At 39.4% G+C, this 17,673-nt stretch overlaps 1 protein-coding gene across 6 annotated transcripts; it reads right to left on the minus strand.

Moving 5' to 3' along the window:
* Positions 1 to 1,261: 1,261 nt before the first annotated feature.
* Positions 1,262 to 17,441, minus strand: slc8a2a (solute carrier family 8 member 2a). Of its 6 annotated transcripts, XM_073839805.1 has the most exons (12): positions 17,142 to 17,267; positions 16,096 to 16,233; positions 15,538 to 15,765; positions 15,181 to 15,435; positions 8,307 to 8,750; positions 7,655 to 8,004; positions 4,993 to 5,096; positions 4,273 to 4,290; positions 4,039 to 4,151; positions 2,500 to 2,599; positions 2,113 to 2,382; positions 1,262 to 2,033 (listed from the first exon to the last, which is right to left on the minus strand). In XM_073839805.1, the coding sequence occupies exons 1-12, from the start codon at positions 17,250 to 17,252 to the stop codon at positions 1,657 to 1,659; spliced, it is 2,508 nt and encodes an 835-aa protein (XP_073695906.1). In that variant the 5' UTR covers positions 17,253 to 17,267; the 3' UTR covers positions 1,262 to 1,656. The 6 variants fall into 6 exon arrangements, with proteins under 6 accessions (XP_073695906.1, XP_073695904.1, XP_073695910.1 ...); XM_073839803.1 differs by lacking the exon at positions 4,273 to 4,290 and having other exon boundaries at positions 17,142 to 17,441; XM_073839809.1 differs by lacking the exon at positions 4,273 to 4,290 and having other exon boundaries at positions 4,039 to 4,136; positions 4,987 to 5,096.
* Between the last annotated feature and the right edge of the window lie 232 nt (positions 17,442 to 17,673).

The raw sequence follows: 17,673 nt of genomic DNA on the forward strand, positions 1-17,673 counted from the left end.
GCAGGTTTGCGTCATATTTTGAGTTTATATTTCACTGTTTTTATTCATTTTGTGCAATCTGTGAATTAGATTTGTTTGTTCTTTGCAAGTGAGATGACATGTTTACATTTAGTCTAGGATTACAGTAACATGTTTACAGAGTGCCTCTGCACTTCCAGTTTCTCTCAACATGGGATAACTCAAGATATATATATTTTTTAAATTCAAAAGTAATGCATACTTTACTAGTAATCTGATTACATAACTCACATTACTTGTAATGCAATACCCCCAACGCTGAGCGTCTCACTCACAAAAAACAATAAAGATAATCTATCACTTTTCTTTATTGTCACACTTTGGAGTTTTAATATAATCTCCACATTATTGTGAGTAGTTAGTTTTAATTTTACAACACTTATAATTCATAATTCTTATGCCCCTCCCTGGAAAAGTAACTAAAGCTTTTATGCACCTCGAAAATTCCACAGAGTGTATACGGTTGCTGTTTACTGTATGTAAATAGGAGAAAGGGATAGGCTTTAATGAAGGAAAAACTAGGAAAATAAGGAGTAAGGAATTAAGTGAACAAGAACGATTCAAAGAATGGTCCTTCCCTATTGAAAAAAAACAGCATATGCTGGTTAGGTATGTTTTGAAGCATGGCAGCTGGTTTGAGTTGGTCTTGAGCTGGTCCTGAGCAGGAGCTAGTTGGGGAAAGTTACTTTTAAAAGTAATGCATTACAATATTGAGTTGAGCTGACCAGTTAAAACAGCTAATAACCAGCTCAGGATGAGGTTAAACCAGCTCACGACCAACTAAGTTAAACCAGCTGCAATGCTTCAAAGCATACCTAACCAGCATATGCAGTATTTTTTTAACAGGGTTGGTAAAGTGGTGCTGGGATCATTACTACATTATGCCAAAATAACTGTAACTGTAATTTAATTTTTCATTTCTAAAATCATCATGTTTCAATCAGAACAACAAGAGCACAAGAACTAACATTTCAATTTATCAATGATTTGACTTTTTATTTAAACGCTGAAATTATACATTTGAGTGAATTGATGAAGTGACAGCCTACAACATAGACTCATTATTAAAATAAATGTGTTAATGTGAATTATGATAATGACAATTATCACATACATTCTTACTTTTATCAGCTTTACAAGGTAGGTCCCATAATGCCTGACATGCTTAAGTGAAACTGGCAAAAGTAGTTCAGTTTCACTTGTTAGAGTTTTTTGGTCATTTCTATGGAGAGCCATAAGCACCTTTTCTCTCAGAGAGAGGCCTAGCATCTCTTCACAGGAACATCAATTACTGGTCATGAGTCACAAGCATATAAAATGACATCACAGTTCTGTCAAAAAAGTGCTACATCTTGTGTGTTTTAAAAGTCCTCCATGCCACTGAGGATCTGGTGGTGCCAAAAGTTCATAATACCTCAAACGTGCTTCGAAACCAAAGCTGAACAACAGTTAAAGACGGCCACTTGCTCTCTCACACTCTCACACAGACTTTCGTTTCAGTTATGTTTGTTTATAGAGAATGTGATATCTACTTTATACAGCATTTCTGTCATACCTCTGTTCTCACATAACTCATTTCATCTGAATGCCATTAGTTTAAGTGTTTGAGTCTGGTTGTTTTGTCTTTCTTTTCCATCCTTAGAAGCCGGTGATGTGACAGTAGGCCTCTAGGCTGGAGAATGTGATGTAGAGAAGCCACAAACTCAGGAAAAATAGTGAAGTCAGAACCTTCAGCACTTTGGGCCCACCCAGCTCTCCGCCAACCGACGGCCGCCGCCGTAGCATCAGCACACCGATGTTGATGAAGGCGAAGATAGTGAAGAGTGTGACAGAGAATGCAAGCGAGCCAGGATCTACGTGAAAAACCTGACCTTTGACTTCCCAGTAAATGGATGAAATGGACCAGGCCACGCCAATCCCGAGGAAAACATTAACTGCGTTGCTACCGGTCACGTTTCCAACCGAAGCATCAGCATACTGATCCTGTTTAGCAGCAACCTTACTTGCAAATGTATCTAAAAAGAGGAAAGGGAGAAATGATGGTTGGGTGCATTGGTTTCACATAATCATGCACACAAGCTATGACAGATTTACCTGGTATGGAGGTTCCTAAGGCAACGAACACTACAGCAGTGACTGTGTCACGGAGGCCCACCGTGCAGCCGAAATGAGATGCCAAATCTCCAATGACGGCGGTTAGCATCCCAATGACCATAATCGACACAATAAAGCAGGCCCAGCCGTTCCAGTATTCTGTGGGCGGAACGAATGCAAACAGAATCTTCCAGAACACCGTAACTGCGTGCATGAAATAATCACAGCAAGACGGTTGCTGAGGCTCTCCTCCTTCCTCATCACCTTCTCCTGAAAGGAATGAGAGAAAAAGAGAAAGGTAAAAATAAAACATGACCATGACCCCAAATAATCAGCATAATCAAATATATAGAAACACACAAAAACACTGAAATGATTTGATTCTACCTGCACTGACTGTTACCGCCTCCATGAACTGTTCTCTCCATGAGTGTGTGCCAATTACTTCCGCAAGATTAGTATCCTTCAATAGGCGATCTACTGTATTCTAAACACATATGTACACCATAGTGGAGCTCAGTGACTGAGAAATATATTCAATAAACAGCAATCAATGAAACTGTTCAATTGCTCTGTAGATGTTGGCACACTTTTTTTTGTAATATGGACAGTAACGATGAATAATTTGCACTAAAGAACTGTTCATGCTCAGTTCTTGTTTCTGCAAATGAACGTTTTGTTTCATGGAAAAATCATAGAACACTGTAGGTTGTGTATAAAGCTTTAGTTTTAAAGCTTTCAATTAAAGGAGAAGTTTACTTCCAGAATGAAACTTTCCTGATAATTTACTCACCCCCATCATGTCATCCAAGATGTTCTTGTCTTTCTTTCTACAGTCAAAAAGAAATGAAGGTTTTTGAGGAAAACATTCCAGGATTTTTCTCCAAATAGTGGACTTCAATGGTGGCCAGCGGGTTAAAGATTCAAATTGCAGTTTTAAAGCAGCTTCAAGGGGTCTACACGATCCCACCCGAGGAATAAGGGTCTTATCTAGCAAAAGTTATTTTCTAAGAAAAATACAAATTGTTATACTTTTTAACCACAAATGCTCATCTTGCACTAGCTCGACCTCAAGCGTTACATAATCATGCATGCCTGATGTGTGTACAGAGCAAACATGCAAAGAAAGTCAAACGCCCTTTACAAAGGTAAAAACAAAAGGTAAAACATCAATGTAAAAAGATTTTGAATTTGGAGCTAAAAATAAAATAGAGTTTATCGCCCTACCCTACCTTTTTTTAACTGAAGTACACAGATGAAGAACTAACCATGCATGACTTTTTCAATGTGATTACGTAATGTGTGAAGATGCGCATCGCAGAACTAGTGCACAACAACTTTTTTCCCTACAAAATAGCAGATTGTTTCACTAGATAACACCCTTATTCTTTGGCTAGAGCCCTTTGAAGCTGCATTAAATCTCCAATTTGGAATGTCAACTTGCTGACCACCATTGAAGTCCGCTATATGAAGAAAAATCCTGAAATGTCTTCCTCAAAAACCTTAATTTCTTTGCGACTAAAGAAAGAAAGACATGAACATCTTGGATGACATAGGGGTGAGTAAATAATCAGGACATTTTTATTTTCGACATGAACTTCTCTTTTAATAAACAAATTAAAACAGAAAGTTGAGATTTGTGATGAGGAAATCAGATTTAAATGCAATCTTCTACAATCTTCATGCATTTAGGTGTGATTTAGTCAGAGAGTGTTTAAAGGTTGAAGTATAGGGCAATCCTAACACACACTTCACACTGAGGCACACTGAAGTGCTCTACTACCGCATCTAATACGCCATTTGGGGCCATTCCCTGTCGGACCTATGAGAGGGAAGGAATCACAGCTTATACGGTTTCTGCCCGAATGAGACTAATTTTGGCACTCAGTTTGTTCCTGTATGCATACATATAGTGTGTGTGTGTACCTTAAAGGCCATGCTCTCCTCAATAATAACCTCTAACTTGCTGTGTTCTCCCAGAATGGGCTTTCCTTTCTCTGCTATACGTCTGGCCTCCTCAACTGCTGGACCAGGGGTGGCTGGGGAAAACAAGAGGAAGAGGAAAGAATAAATATTTATATTAATATTAATAATATGTTCACATGTGAGGTTTAACAATTCTTTACATGTAAAGAGACAAAATTAGTAGAATCATCTTACCCTGATTCAAAAGCAGATCTATATGCAGCATGCAAGTAGAAAATGAATGAATCAGTCAACTGAATAATGATAAACTGTATGTACACTATAATAAAAAATGTTAACGTTTTTGAAAGATCTGTCTAATCAAGGCTACATTTAATTTGATCAAAAATACAGTAAAACAGTAATATTGTAAAATAGTAGTACAATTTAAAATAAACTGTTTATCTACCTATCTATCTATCTATCTATCTATCTATCTATTTATCTGCACTTACCTACAACAGTGCTTGGTCAATCGTTAGATTAATGAAAGAGGTTCCAAGTGGCTGATTTGCTCACTAATGAACCTGGTGTTAATTCTCGTTTTAACATTCACTTTTTTTTCGCACACATGAGCTCATATTACACACACACACACACAAACGTGAGGCTGAAGTGTGTGTGTAGGTGAATTGGATCTAGTTACTGTGAGTGACGCATGTCTAGTTTGTCCCCCTGTTGTGCCGTTGTTATTGATCTGAAACTGGACACTGGTCATAGAAATGTGTGTGTGTGTGTGTGTGTGTGTGTGTGTGTGTGTGTGTAAGAGAGAGAGAGGTGAGTAGGAGGCTATTGGAATCTTAATAGCCTTAACAATTGAAAGTATATGCAAACATTCATAGAAATCTCTTACATAGAGAAAAAATTAAATACTGTAAGATTTGTGATGATTCAAAAGAATAGTAACACACATACCCGAAATGCCTCTCTTGAGCCATTTGGGTTCTTCAAGGACGATGTAGAAATTTTCTCGCTTCTCATATTCCTGCATGTTAATGATGCGCACCTGTAGTGTCTTACTGCGGACACACACCCACACAAGGAGCAAAGGACAAAATAATCATTTCCTCTTGGTTTTACCTCTGAAATATTAAAGGAGACCTCAGCATTTAAATCACATCAGAGTTGGGCCTGCATGAATACTTTAACACACAATGCATAAATAATTAACCCACACGCAGACAAACTGAGACGAGTGTTTGGCTGTGTACATGCTCTCTTCTCCACAAACCACTGCTGCACTGAGCATTTAAGATTTATGTTGTTGGTTTTAACAATAAAGATACATTTATTCAGTTTCCATAATGTGTGTGTGGCATGATTTTTGGCCGTTGTTTGTCATGTGCTCTCTGAAGCGTCACTGTACACATGACAGCACAGATTTCACCTCATCAAATTTCACATTCTCAATTAATAAATTAAACCTACTAAATAAAATCCAGTCAAAAGTGGGATCAAATTTAAATTACATTTTAAGTATTAATGTCAATTTGTGCCAAATTGTTAATCAAAATACTTGTACTTTTAAAATACAAGATCTCATTTATAATATAGTGTTGTCACTATAAATATCTCCAAATAAACAACTGAAGAACCAAAACTTTTTCTGAGAATACAGAGAGGTGAAATTACGCTGTGTCAGTGTAACCTTTTCAGCCCCGGATAAGCCCTGGGTTAAAATATACTTTTAACTAAAAAAACATTTGCTGCTCAAAAGCCATTATTAGCTTACTGAGACTGACAGTAGCCTAAGTAGCATTCATCAGAGCACATGGCAAACCAACAGTCCAAAGTTCAAAACCACAGCAGTCCACACAGATGACTAGAGAACATAGAAACGATGAGGGACATAAACATGTTGGGGTATGAAATTATTAGGCAGGGATTTTACAAAAACAGCAGTAAAGGTGTCAAAAATTGGCATGTGCAAGTGATACTTTATTACTAGTTCTGGGGTTGAAGAGACCTCTAGTGGTGCAAATGGAAAATGACGGCATATAGAGGATGTTTGTATGCTGAGTGTTTATGTATAATGAGGTTTTGCTTTTTGTATTGCTTTTTTTTTAACTAAAGTCTTTCATCATATTTACTGTGCGTTTTGAAAAATGTCATTAAATCATAGATTCTAAAACATGACATATGATATATAATCTGTAATAATACTGCATGTCAAATATATGCAGTCTTGGGTGTGCATAAGATAGTTTTAAAAACAAAAAAATGTGTACACAAAACCTTTTTAATGTTAGTGTATGTTAATTTATAATACCTTATAACACATAAATGCACTGCATATGTGACCCTGGACCACAAAACCAGTCAGAAGGGTCGATTTTTGCTGAGTAAAAAGGCTTTCCATTAAAGTATGGTTTGTTAGGATAGGACAATATTTGGCTGGGATACAACCATTTGAAAATCTGAAATATAAGGGTGCAACAAATCTTAATATTGAGAAAATCAGCTTTTAATTTGTCCAAATTAAGTTCTTAGCCATGCATGTTACTGATCGAAAATTATGTTTTGATATATTTACTGTAGGAAATGTACTAAATATTTTCATGGAACATGATCTTTTCTTAATATCCTAATGATTTTTTGATCCATATTATTTTGCTCAAATAATTAATATTTTGCAGATTCTGAAAGGGGGGTGTAAACTTTTGACCTTCACTAAATATGACTAGGACTACTATTACTACTATACTAAATTTGATCACTAAAAGTGATTTTTCTCTATAGGAATCACTAGCAGAAACTCAAAATGCTTGTGTTTTCAGTTGTTTATGGAAATCTGTCAAACCGAGAAATTTCAATTTGTGTCGTGTATGAAAAATTGCTGTTCATAAGGAGGAAAAACACAAAGAGGGAAAAGTGGCTTATAAAAGTGGCATAAAAGCAAAATCAATAATTTTGACCCATTCAATGTATTTTTGGCTATTGCTACAAATATACCCGTAGTACTTAAGATTGGTTTTGTGGTCTAGGGTCACATATATTAATGGGTTGTAATGGTCCACAATGGCCCATAATTAGAGGTTTTAAGAGCTACTGTCAAGATTGCTTATTGAGATACTTACCAAAATACTCCACAATCAATATAACACACATGCACTCATGCATTAAAGAGCATATACACTACATTTTTTACATATATCCACCTTATTTCTCAACGTGGAAGTACGCCTATAGACAAGACTTCTAGTTCGTTATCAACTATAGGGTAATAACGAGAAGAATAACAACATGCAGTAAAAGGTAAAACTGTTTGCACTACAAACCAGGGTGTTCATAATTAAAATGATACATTAAAATAACACGGTAAGACACACTGACTTGCAATTTCAAGCAGCAAAATGAGCTGTTACAGCTTGATGAGCCCGGGAGCCAAACCCGTAAAATGTACAAATGGCCAAGCCCACTCTTACGTGAAAAATAAGGTGGATATAATTACCTAAATTTTAAATGAATTAAAATTTTATGTGAATTTGGCAAGAATATGCTTATAAGTAAGGAGAATATGATTATATTCTGTGTGTAAAGGGTAAGGTTTGAGATTAAAAATTAGGTGAATTTTTACCTTGTTTGCTCATTGGTAAACTCTAGCTCTCCTTGTGTATGCTCATAGTCAACGCCCTGTCGCGCAGAACCGTCCTCTGTGTGATATGGAATCATCACAGTCCCGCGCACACCTGACGTCCGATTCACCGGTACCTCCACCACACCTGAACATTCACCCACGCAGAGCTCCCGCTGACTAAACGCAAACACTCCCGCATGGTCATCATCCAAAATAGTTACAGTGGTTACGAAGGGTTCAACCAGTCGGGCACCGTCAGTGTTGGTCCCGCCCTCACCTTCCCGCAGGTTAGAGAGACGCACAAAGAAGTGTTCGTCTTCCTCAAACACATCATCATCAATAATTCCCACCTGTAAAACATACGCACATGCATATTAGGACAATTAAGTCATATTCAGCTCAAAAATATACACTACTATTCAAACATTTTTTAATGATTTTGAATCTTCATCAAGGCTGCATGTATTTGATCAAAAATACAGTCAAGACAGAAACATTGTAAAATATTATTCAATTTTTAACTTTAACTGTTTTCTATTTTAAAATGTAATTTATTCCTGTGATGTCAAATCTGAATTTTTAGCATCATTACTCCAGTCTTCTGGGTCACATGAGATTTTAGAAACGATTTTATTATGCGGATTTCTCTCACCTTTATTTCTTTGCGTGTCTCTCCTGGTGGAAATACAATTGTTCCCTCACAATACTCATAATCTGCCCCAGAACTGGCTGACCCATTCTCTGTCCTGTAATCGACGTGGAAGGTTCTGGTGCCGGTTCCCCCCTGTAAGCAGACCCACAGACTGACACTCCCACAGTTCTCACTGCACTGATACTGTGCCTGCTCAAAAGCGATGTGAGAACATGTGGCTAGATCATCCTCAGCTGAATCTCCAGCTGAGCGTTTTGCCTGTTCAGCTGCTGCATGTTTCTTCAGTACGTTCCCAGCACCGATCATCATGCGCGTTGCCTGTACCCGGTAAAAGGCCCGGCTCTTATGTTGTTTCTGCATGGTGGTGTAGTTTGCCATCTCAATCAGCTGGTCCAGGTCTTTATCTGGATGCTTCTCTCTCAGTTCCTTAAGCATGCGGATCACCTACAACCACAGGCAGTCATGGTAATCTCCAAACATTTTTCATTTCAATGTATATGTATATATGTAAGAGATGACATTCAGTCTGTCATTATTGTAAAGCAAACTCTGGAAGGGGGTTTAAGTTTGTATCAGCCTGTTTATTTTGTAATAATTACAGACTGACTGTACACTAACTACCATTGAGGTCAACCCTTTCAGAATCTGCAAATTGTTAATTATTTTACCAAAATAAGAGGGATCATACAAAATGCATGTTATTGTTTATTTAGTACTGACCTGAATAAGATATTTCACATAAAAGATGTTTACATGTAGTCCACAAGAGAAAATAATAGTTGAATTTATAAAAATGACCTCGTTCAAACGTTTACATATGCTTGATTCTTAATACTGGGTTCTTACTTTACCTTGTTTAGTGATAGTTGATAGTTAGTGATAGTCAGTGTGAAAAGATGGATCTCAAAATCATACAGTCATCATTGGAAAGCGTTCAAATACACAAACATGCTGAAAAACCAAAGAATTTGTGGGACCAGAAGGATTTTTCTTAAGAATGGCAGGCAGTTTAATTTTTCAGGACAAACAAGGGACTCAAGAACAACTATCAATAAACAAAACAAAACAAAACAAAACAACAACAAAAAAACAGTTTTGGATCATTCAGGTAACAACACAGTATTAAGAATCAAGGGGATGTAAATTTTGAACATTTTCATAAATACTAAACTAAATAAATAAAATAAAATAAATAAAAACTTGTTGACTATATGTAAAAATATTTTATGTGAAATACCTTATTCAGGTCAGTACTAAATAAAAAATAACATGCATTTTGTATGATCCATATTATTTTGCTCAAATAATTAACATTTTGCAGATTCTGAAAGGGGGGGTGTAAACTTTTGACCTTAACTGAATATGACTAGGACTACTATTACTACTATACTAAATTTGATCACTAAAAGTGATTTTTCTCTATAGGAATCACTAGCAGAAACTCAAAATGCTTGTGTTTTCAGTTTATGGAAATCTGTCAAACCGAGAAATTTCAATTTGTGTCGTGTATGAAAAATTGCTGTTCATAAGGAGGAAAAACACAGGGAAAAGTGGCTTATAAACCTGCGTCTGCAGTCAGTAGGAGAGTCGGATAATGCTTGTGTGTGCGAATGGTTAATAAAAGAAATAATAATATTTAGATATAAAGATATATATAAATAGATACAGGGTGAGACAGTGAGAATTCAACAATGCTAAATGCCACATGTAGACACGATGTAAATAAGATATTTGCAGTTGATTACAATGGAACCTTGTTGAGATTGTGATAAACTGAATTCAGTGACAGCTTTTTTGAGCTTATATGGAAGCGCTATTTACTCGCTTTTTAGGCTATAATCGGTTCAGAATTTGAAAAAAGTTTCACTTTACGTGCAGATAACAGGGCCAAGAGCCAAAAATCTATTACAGCAGTAGTTCCAGGACTGACATATATACTGCATCCTTCATATATATGTGGGAATCGCTTTTGAAATAGTTTGTTTGCAACCAGGCTTAGTTCCTTAGCTTATATCCACCGCCTCGATGGCAGGCAACTTTTTTTATTTAGTTGAAAAATCACTCTTCTTCATAACATAAGGATCACATCCAACATATGTTGTGATTTTCTTTTTATACCTTTCTCTTGTTGTAATAGTGCTTAAACCAGTGTAGTACAGACTTTCCTCCATCTCATCCGCTCTGCTTTTTCAGTCACGCACGTAAAGCAAAACTTTTATTCAAATTCCTAACTGATTATAGCGTAGAAAGCTAGCAAATAGCGCTTCCATATGGTCACTAAAAAGATGTTACTCACTTCAGTTTATTGCAATCTCACAATGTTCCATTATAATCAATGAAGCTCTCGAAACTACAAATATACAGTACATTGTGTCTTTGTGTGGCATTTAGCATTGAGTGAATATTAGGGCTGCACGATTAATCGTTTTTAAACCGAAATCGCGATTTGAAAGGGTGCGATTTTCAAATCGCAAGAGCTGCGATTATTTCGATTGATTATCAAATGTGGTAACAAGCATATAAGTTGTTTTTGACAGGTCACTTCATGTGCATATTATGTCTTCATGCTTATATTACGTTTGATGCAGAGTTTAACCAATAGGGGGCATTTTAACACTGCATGTAGAGACATGCACTGTCATGATCGGGGCTGTGGGTTTTCCCCCAGCCACCTGAGGTCGCTGTTTGCACTGCACTCTGATTCATCACGTCTGTTTTGTCATTACCACTGATTCACACACAGCTGTTCACTATCTGGACTCTGTATAAGAACACTCACTCTTCATTCCGTTTTCAGGTCTGCATTGTCTTATGTCTTCTGTCAACTCTCCGTCTGCTCTACGTTCCTGTATCCTGGCTCTGGTTTTGTTATTTAGTATTTGAGTTTATGTTTAAGTTGTGCCGTGTTGGCCTTTTGTTTGTTTATTTTGTTATTTGTCTCATTAAAAAATCCTTTCCCTGCATTTGGACCCAGACCTCCCTTATCTCACGTGACAGAATGCAGCCAGCATCAGTGGGTCCAGCAGGGAGGATTTCTTTTTTGCCCTTCAGGGAGAAGGTGACGTTGTCCAAAGAGACGGCGGCCATTTGCGCTCGTTGGGCGGCGGAGGCGGTCGTTGAGCCGACTGAGCCCGAGTGGATGACGGCCATTTTCGCTCGTTGGGCGGCGGAGGCGGCGTCCACTGTCTCTGTTCCGGATGCGGCGGTGACCGCGCTCTCTGTTCCGGACGTGGCGGTGACCGCGCTCTCTGTTCCGGACGTGGCGGTGACCGCGCTCTCTGTTCCGGACGCGGCGGCGGTGACCGCGCTCTCTGTTCCGGACGCGGCGGCGGCGGTGACCGCTCTCTCTGTTCCGGACGTGGCGGTGACCGCTCTCTCTGCTCCTGACGCGGCGGTGACCGCTCTCTCTGTTCCGGACGCGGCGGTGACCGCTCTCTCTGCTCCTGACGCGGCGTTGACCGCTCTCTCTGCTCCTGACGCGGCGGTGACCGCTCTCTCTGTTCCGGACGCGGCGGTGACCGCTCTCTCTGCTCCTGACGCGGCGGTGACCGCTCTCTCTGTTCCGGACGCGGCGGTGACCGCTCTCTCTGCTCCTGACGCGGCGGTGACCGCTCTCTCTGTTCCGGACGCGGCGGTGACCGCTCTCTCTGCTCCTGACGCGGCGGTGACCGCTCTCTCTGTGCCGGACGCGGCGGTGACCGCTCTCTCTGTTCCGGACGCGGCGGTGACCGCACTCTCTGTTCCGGACGCGGCGGTGACCGCTCTCTCTGTTCCGGACGCGGCGGTGACCGCTCTCTCTGTTCCGGACGCGGCGGTGACCGCTCTCTCTGTTCCGGACGCGGCGGTGACCGCACTCTCTGTTCCGGACGCGGCGGTGACCGCGCTCTCTGCTACGGACGCGGCGGTGACCGCTCTCTCTGCTCCTGACGCGGCGGTGACCGCTCTCTCTGTTCCGGACGCGGCAGTGACCGCTCTCTCTGCTCCTGACGCGGCGGTGACCGCTCTCTCTGTTCCGGACGCGGCGTTGACCGCTCTCTCTGCTCCTGACGCGGCGTTGACCGCTCTCTCTGTTCCTGACGCGGCGGTGACCGCTCTCTCTGTTCCGGACGCGGCGTTGACCGCTCTCTCTGCTCCTGACGCGGCGTTGACCGCTCTCTCTGTTCCGGACGCGGCGGTGACCGCTCTCTCTGTTCCGGACGCGGCGGTGACCGCTCTCTCTGCTCCTGACGCGGCGGTGACCGCTCTCTCTGCTCCTGACGCGGCGGTGACCGCTCTCTCTGCTCCTGACGCGGCGTTGACCGCTCTCTCTGCTCCTGACGCGGCGTTGACCGCTCTCTCTGCTCCTGACGCGGCGTTGACCGCTCTCTCTGCTCCTGACGCGGCGTTGACCGCTCTCTCTGCTCCTGACGCGGCGGTGACCGCTCTCTCTGTTCCGGACGCGGCGGTGACCTCTGACGTTCCTCTGGCGGCGTCCGCTGACGTTGCTCTGGCAGCTAGGCCAGCTCACGTTCCACTGGCGGCGAGGCCAGCTCACGTTCCACTGGCGGCGAGGCCAGCTCACGTTCCACTTGCGGCGAGGCCAGCTCACGTTCCTCTGGCGGCGGTGTCCGCTCACGTCCCTCCGCTGCACGGGCCTGGCCCGCCATCCCTCCCCCTTATGCACCTTCCACCGTTCCTCCTCCCTCCAGAAATTTTGTTTTGGGAACGTCTGGTAGCCGTTCCCTAGAGAGGGGGTACTGTCATGATCGGGGCTGTGGGTTTTCCCCCAGCCACCTGAGGTCGCTGTTTGCACTGCACTCTGATTCATCACGTCTGTTTTGTCATTACCACTGATTCACACACAGCTGTTCACTATCTGGACTCTGTATAAGAACACTCACTCTTCATTCCGTTTTCAGGTCTGCATTGTCTTATGTCTTCTGTCAACTCTCCGTCTGCTCTACGTTCCTGTATCCTGGCTCTGGTTTTGTTATTTAGTATTTGAGTTTATGTTTAAGTTGTGCCGTGTTGGCCTTTTGTTTGTTTATTTTGTTATTTGTCTCATTAAAAAATCCTTTCCCTACATTTGGACCCAGACCTCCCTTATCTCACGTGACATGCACGGGACGGATTTTTCAGTCCCGCATCCGCAGAAATATGTTTATCTCGTTCAGTTCCCGCCTCGACATTGATGTTTTGTCCCGCTCCTGCCCGCATAAAAGTAACCTATATAGTTTTTTTTCAGTACATCAATTAAATTTACATGAAACAGTTTTGTAACATCTCGTAATTTCACAAAACCCCAGCATAAACGCTCCTGATAAAATATTTGTTATATAGGCTAAGCATCAACATTCACAAACCACTGTTATTCTTAACAGAAGAGCAAGCATGAGCTACTGTGTGTATCCATAACAGAATGCAAGCAAACAAAGCTAAAGTTGACATCTCAGTTCATATGCGATCTCATAAAGCTCTAACACAATGAATATTATGCACAATGAATCTTTCACAATGTCTACACTTCGTGTGTTTTAATTCGCGAGTACGCAATATTCAGCACTGTGCAAGAATGTTTGAGCAGTGAGTGGATTCTAACTTAAACACCTCTGATGATGACTGCCTATCCTTGTGCTTACTAATCATAGCTGTAAGTTGTATACTAGTTGTTCTTGCTGCTTTTGTGCAATAGATGAATAACAATATTTTGCTTTTTAGATATTTCTATTTTGCGGGGGTCTCGCAAATCATTTTATTTTCCCGCGTCCCGAACAGCCGCACTCGCCCATCAAGTTTTGTCCCGCGCCGCAGTCGGTTGCCTCGGGTCCCGCTATATACTCCCGTAGGAGTGCAGGTCTCTACTGCATGTAGCTACTGAGCAAATAACGTTAACGCCATTTGGAAAAGATGAGCGGGAGCAGCGGCTCAACTTCCCAACAAAGTGTCTCTTAATGTAGGTTATCATCAGTGTTTTACTGATGTAAAATTGTTTACAGTGTGTTTGGATTCCTAAAAGTTTAAAATTTTATTTATATTTTATTATAAATATATATATATATATATATATATATATATATATATATATATATATATATATATATTTTTTTTTTTTTTTATTATAAAAGATTTTAATAATATTTTATTATATAATTTTAATTGTTAATTTAATTTTATTTAAGATACTGTAGTTATTTTCTTAATTTGTCATGATAACTGACAACTTTATTTTAAAAAAGGCAACAATGTTTAAGAGGTTTTAAATAAACAGTAGAACAGTGTAGCATACTTTGTGATTATGCTTGGTCTTTCTTTGGTGCTGTTAAAACCACCATATCAAACCTGTTGCTCTTTTATGAAATAGTAGTAAATCGCATTTTAAATCGCAAATCGAAATTTTGATCAGAAAAATCGCAATTAGATTTTTTCTCCAAATCGTGCAGCCCTAGTGAATATCTATTTATATATTTCTTTATTAATATCTTAACATATTATTATCTTTTCTTAACCATTCGCACACACAAGTATTATCCGACTCTCCTCCTGACCACAGACGGAGGTTTACAAGTCACTTTTTCCGGTGCTTTTCAGTCAATTTCTTGCTTTTCCTCACTTATGAACAGCAAATTTTCAGACATGATAAAAGCAAAGTTTGACAGATTTGAGCATCCATAAACAAAAAAAAAAACATAGGTATTTTGAGTTATTACTGTGTTGCAAAATAAATTTTCAGCATTATTACTACATTATTACTAGTCTTCAGTGTTACATGATCTTTAAAAAATCATTCCAAAAAGGTTAATTTGGTGCTGCAGAAACATTTCTTCTTATTAGTAATGTTGAAAACAGTTGTGTTACTAAGTTTTTTTTCCCCTCTGTTTTAATTTTGCTCTCTCACCTCCTCTCTGTCCTGTTCTGGTTCTTTGGTTTTCTCCATATTGACGGTAGTGGTGCTGTTTTGGTATTTTTCTCCCATGATGGCATCAATTCCTCTGGGTGCTAGCTCACCCTCCATCTCCACAATAATTCCATGACGTTTATCGGCACGGTAGCGCTTGTGCAAGTACTTGTAAAAGAGTAGGCGTCGGTCGGCGATCCAAGCCATTAGGACACACACAGGGAAGAAGAAAAGGGTGACCAAAGCCTCCCAGACCTCTCACACACACAATAAAAGAAGTTAAATTAGCAAAGACATTTACCCTGACATCCACATTATGCAAACATGTTCTGCTTACACACACACACAAACACACACCTGTACAATGCCAGGGCTTATGACTGCCAGGATGAGGTAGAGCCAGATATAGGCGAAGATGCTCCAGGTCGCAGTAATGAAGAAGACTCTGAGGTGTTTAATCTTCCTCACCTCTCCATCAGGTATCACCCACACACACACTCCAATTATCACAAACATGTTAAATGCAGCACTGCCGACTATAGTGCCGGGACCCAGTTCTCCCGACTCAAAACCATGTCCACACACCTGTCACACACAGACATCAGATCAGAGAACAACACTAGCATGTGTCCAAATTAAAACTTTCATTTAGCAAGGATGCTTCAAATTGATCAAAAGTGATGATAAAGACATTTATAATGGTACAAAAATTTCTATTTCAGATAAATGCTGTTCTTCTGAACTTTCAATTCATTAAAGAAACCTGAAAAAAAATTCTACTCAGCTGTTTTCAACATAGTAATAATAAAAAAAGTTTTTTTAGGATTTCTGAAGAGCCATGGCTCGAAACATTCTATAAAAGATGTACACTACTGTTTGATAATTAACCTGAAGAAGAAAAAAAACTAGGCCTACCTCTATTACTGACAGCAGGATCTCAGGGGCTGATGAACCCAGAGCCATCAGAGTGAGGTTGGAGACAGTTTCATTCCAGATTCTTACTGTCATTACTGTCTTTTCTCCATTTGCACCTGTCACAGTCACCTCCTTCTCCTAAATGACACATCAAGCATATAACATCAACATCATTAAATTAAATTCCACCAATATGATATTACCCCATAAGTCATTTTTATCTTAATGGAAGTACATAATCACATATACTGCTGTTCAGAATTTTGGGATCAGTTTTTTAAAGAAACCTCTTATGCTCATCAAGACTGCATTTACTTGATCAAAAATACAGAAAAAAGTAATATTGTGAAATATTTTACAGTTTAATATAGTGGTTTTCTATTTTAATATATTTTCAAATATTATTTATTACACATTTTAATCAGCTATTACTTCAGTATTTAATGTCACATGATCCTTCAGAAATCATTCTAATATGCTGATTTATTACTTTTACTATCAATGATGGAAACAGTTGTGCTGCTTCATATTTTTTGGGAACCTTTGATGTTTTGATGAATATAATAAAAAAAAGAACAGCATTTATTCAAAATAGAAATCTTTGCTATCACTTTTTATCAATTTAACACAACCTTAGTGAATGAAAGCATTAATTACTTTTAAATGGTAGATTATATTGTTACAAAAGATTTCCATTTTAAATAAACATTCTTTTTAACTTTTTATTTATTAAAGAATCCTTAAAAAAGGTTCCAACAAAATATTAAGCAGCACAACTGTTTTCAACATTGATAATAAATCAGCATATTATAATGATTTCTGTAAGATCCTGTGACACGGAAGAATGGAGTAATGATGCTGAAAATTCAGCTTTGCATCACAGGAAATATATTCACATAAAAAAAGTTATATTACATTGAAATAATATCTCACAATATTAGTGTTTTTTTATCAAAAAAATGCAGCTTTGATGAGCATAAAAAAATGACAATCCCAAACTTTTGAATGGCAGTATTTATAATATATAATTCTGTGCTGCTGTGTACCTGTGAGGTGATGACTTCAATGGCAGCCATGAAGCGATCAGCGATGATGGACACACCCAGGAACATGTAGAGAAGAAATGCAAAGTAGATCACTGCTCTTACTCCCTGCATTGCCAGTGGGGGGTCATGTGGCAGCCACACAGGAAGTAGAATCCCTGGTTGACATTTGACTTTCTCAAAACAGGATCTTTTGGGGCCATCAGCGCTACTGTTGCTGTTTCCATGAACACTTCCACCTGCACATACCTGTGGAGAAAGGAGGAGAAGGAGGAGAAGGTGGAAGAGTAGAGGAGGAGCCATGTCCAGATATGGCGACCAGAATGGCTCTCCTCTTGAGTTTGGAAGATTGACAAAGAGAAAAAAAGTGTTGTGTTATTTCATACAAAGCATGCTAAATTAATCATAATATATACAGTATATGTATTTTTGTTATATAATGCAGGAGTTAACATATGAATGGATTTGCAAATGATTTATACAGAACTTCTGCTTGTATTTTATGAATGAGGCACTATACGGATACCACGTGAAT

This window comes from Garra rufa, chromosome 5 (assembly GCF_049309525.1).
Source record: "Garra rufa chromosome 5, GarRuf1.0, whole genome shotgun sequence".
NCBI classification, from domain to species: domain Eukaryota; kingdom Metazoa; phylum Chordata; class Actinopteri; order Cypriniformes; family Cyprinidae; genus Garra; species Garra rufa.

Coding starts and splice junctions, on each gene's coding strand:
- slc8a2a (XM_073839803.1), bottom strand. CDS start 17,441: ATGGCTCCTCCTCTACTCTTCCACCTTCTCCTCCTTCTCCTCCTTTCT. Junction 15,766..16,095: donor TCCTGCTGTCAGTAATAGAG/GTAGGCCTAGTT, acceptor TGTGTGTGACAG/GTGTGTGGACATGGTTTTGA. Junction 2,034..2,112: donor CTTAGGAACCTCCATACCAG/GTAAATCTGTCA, acceptor TCCTCTTTTTAG/ATACATTTGCAAGTAAGGTT.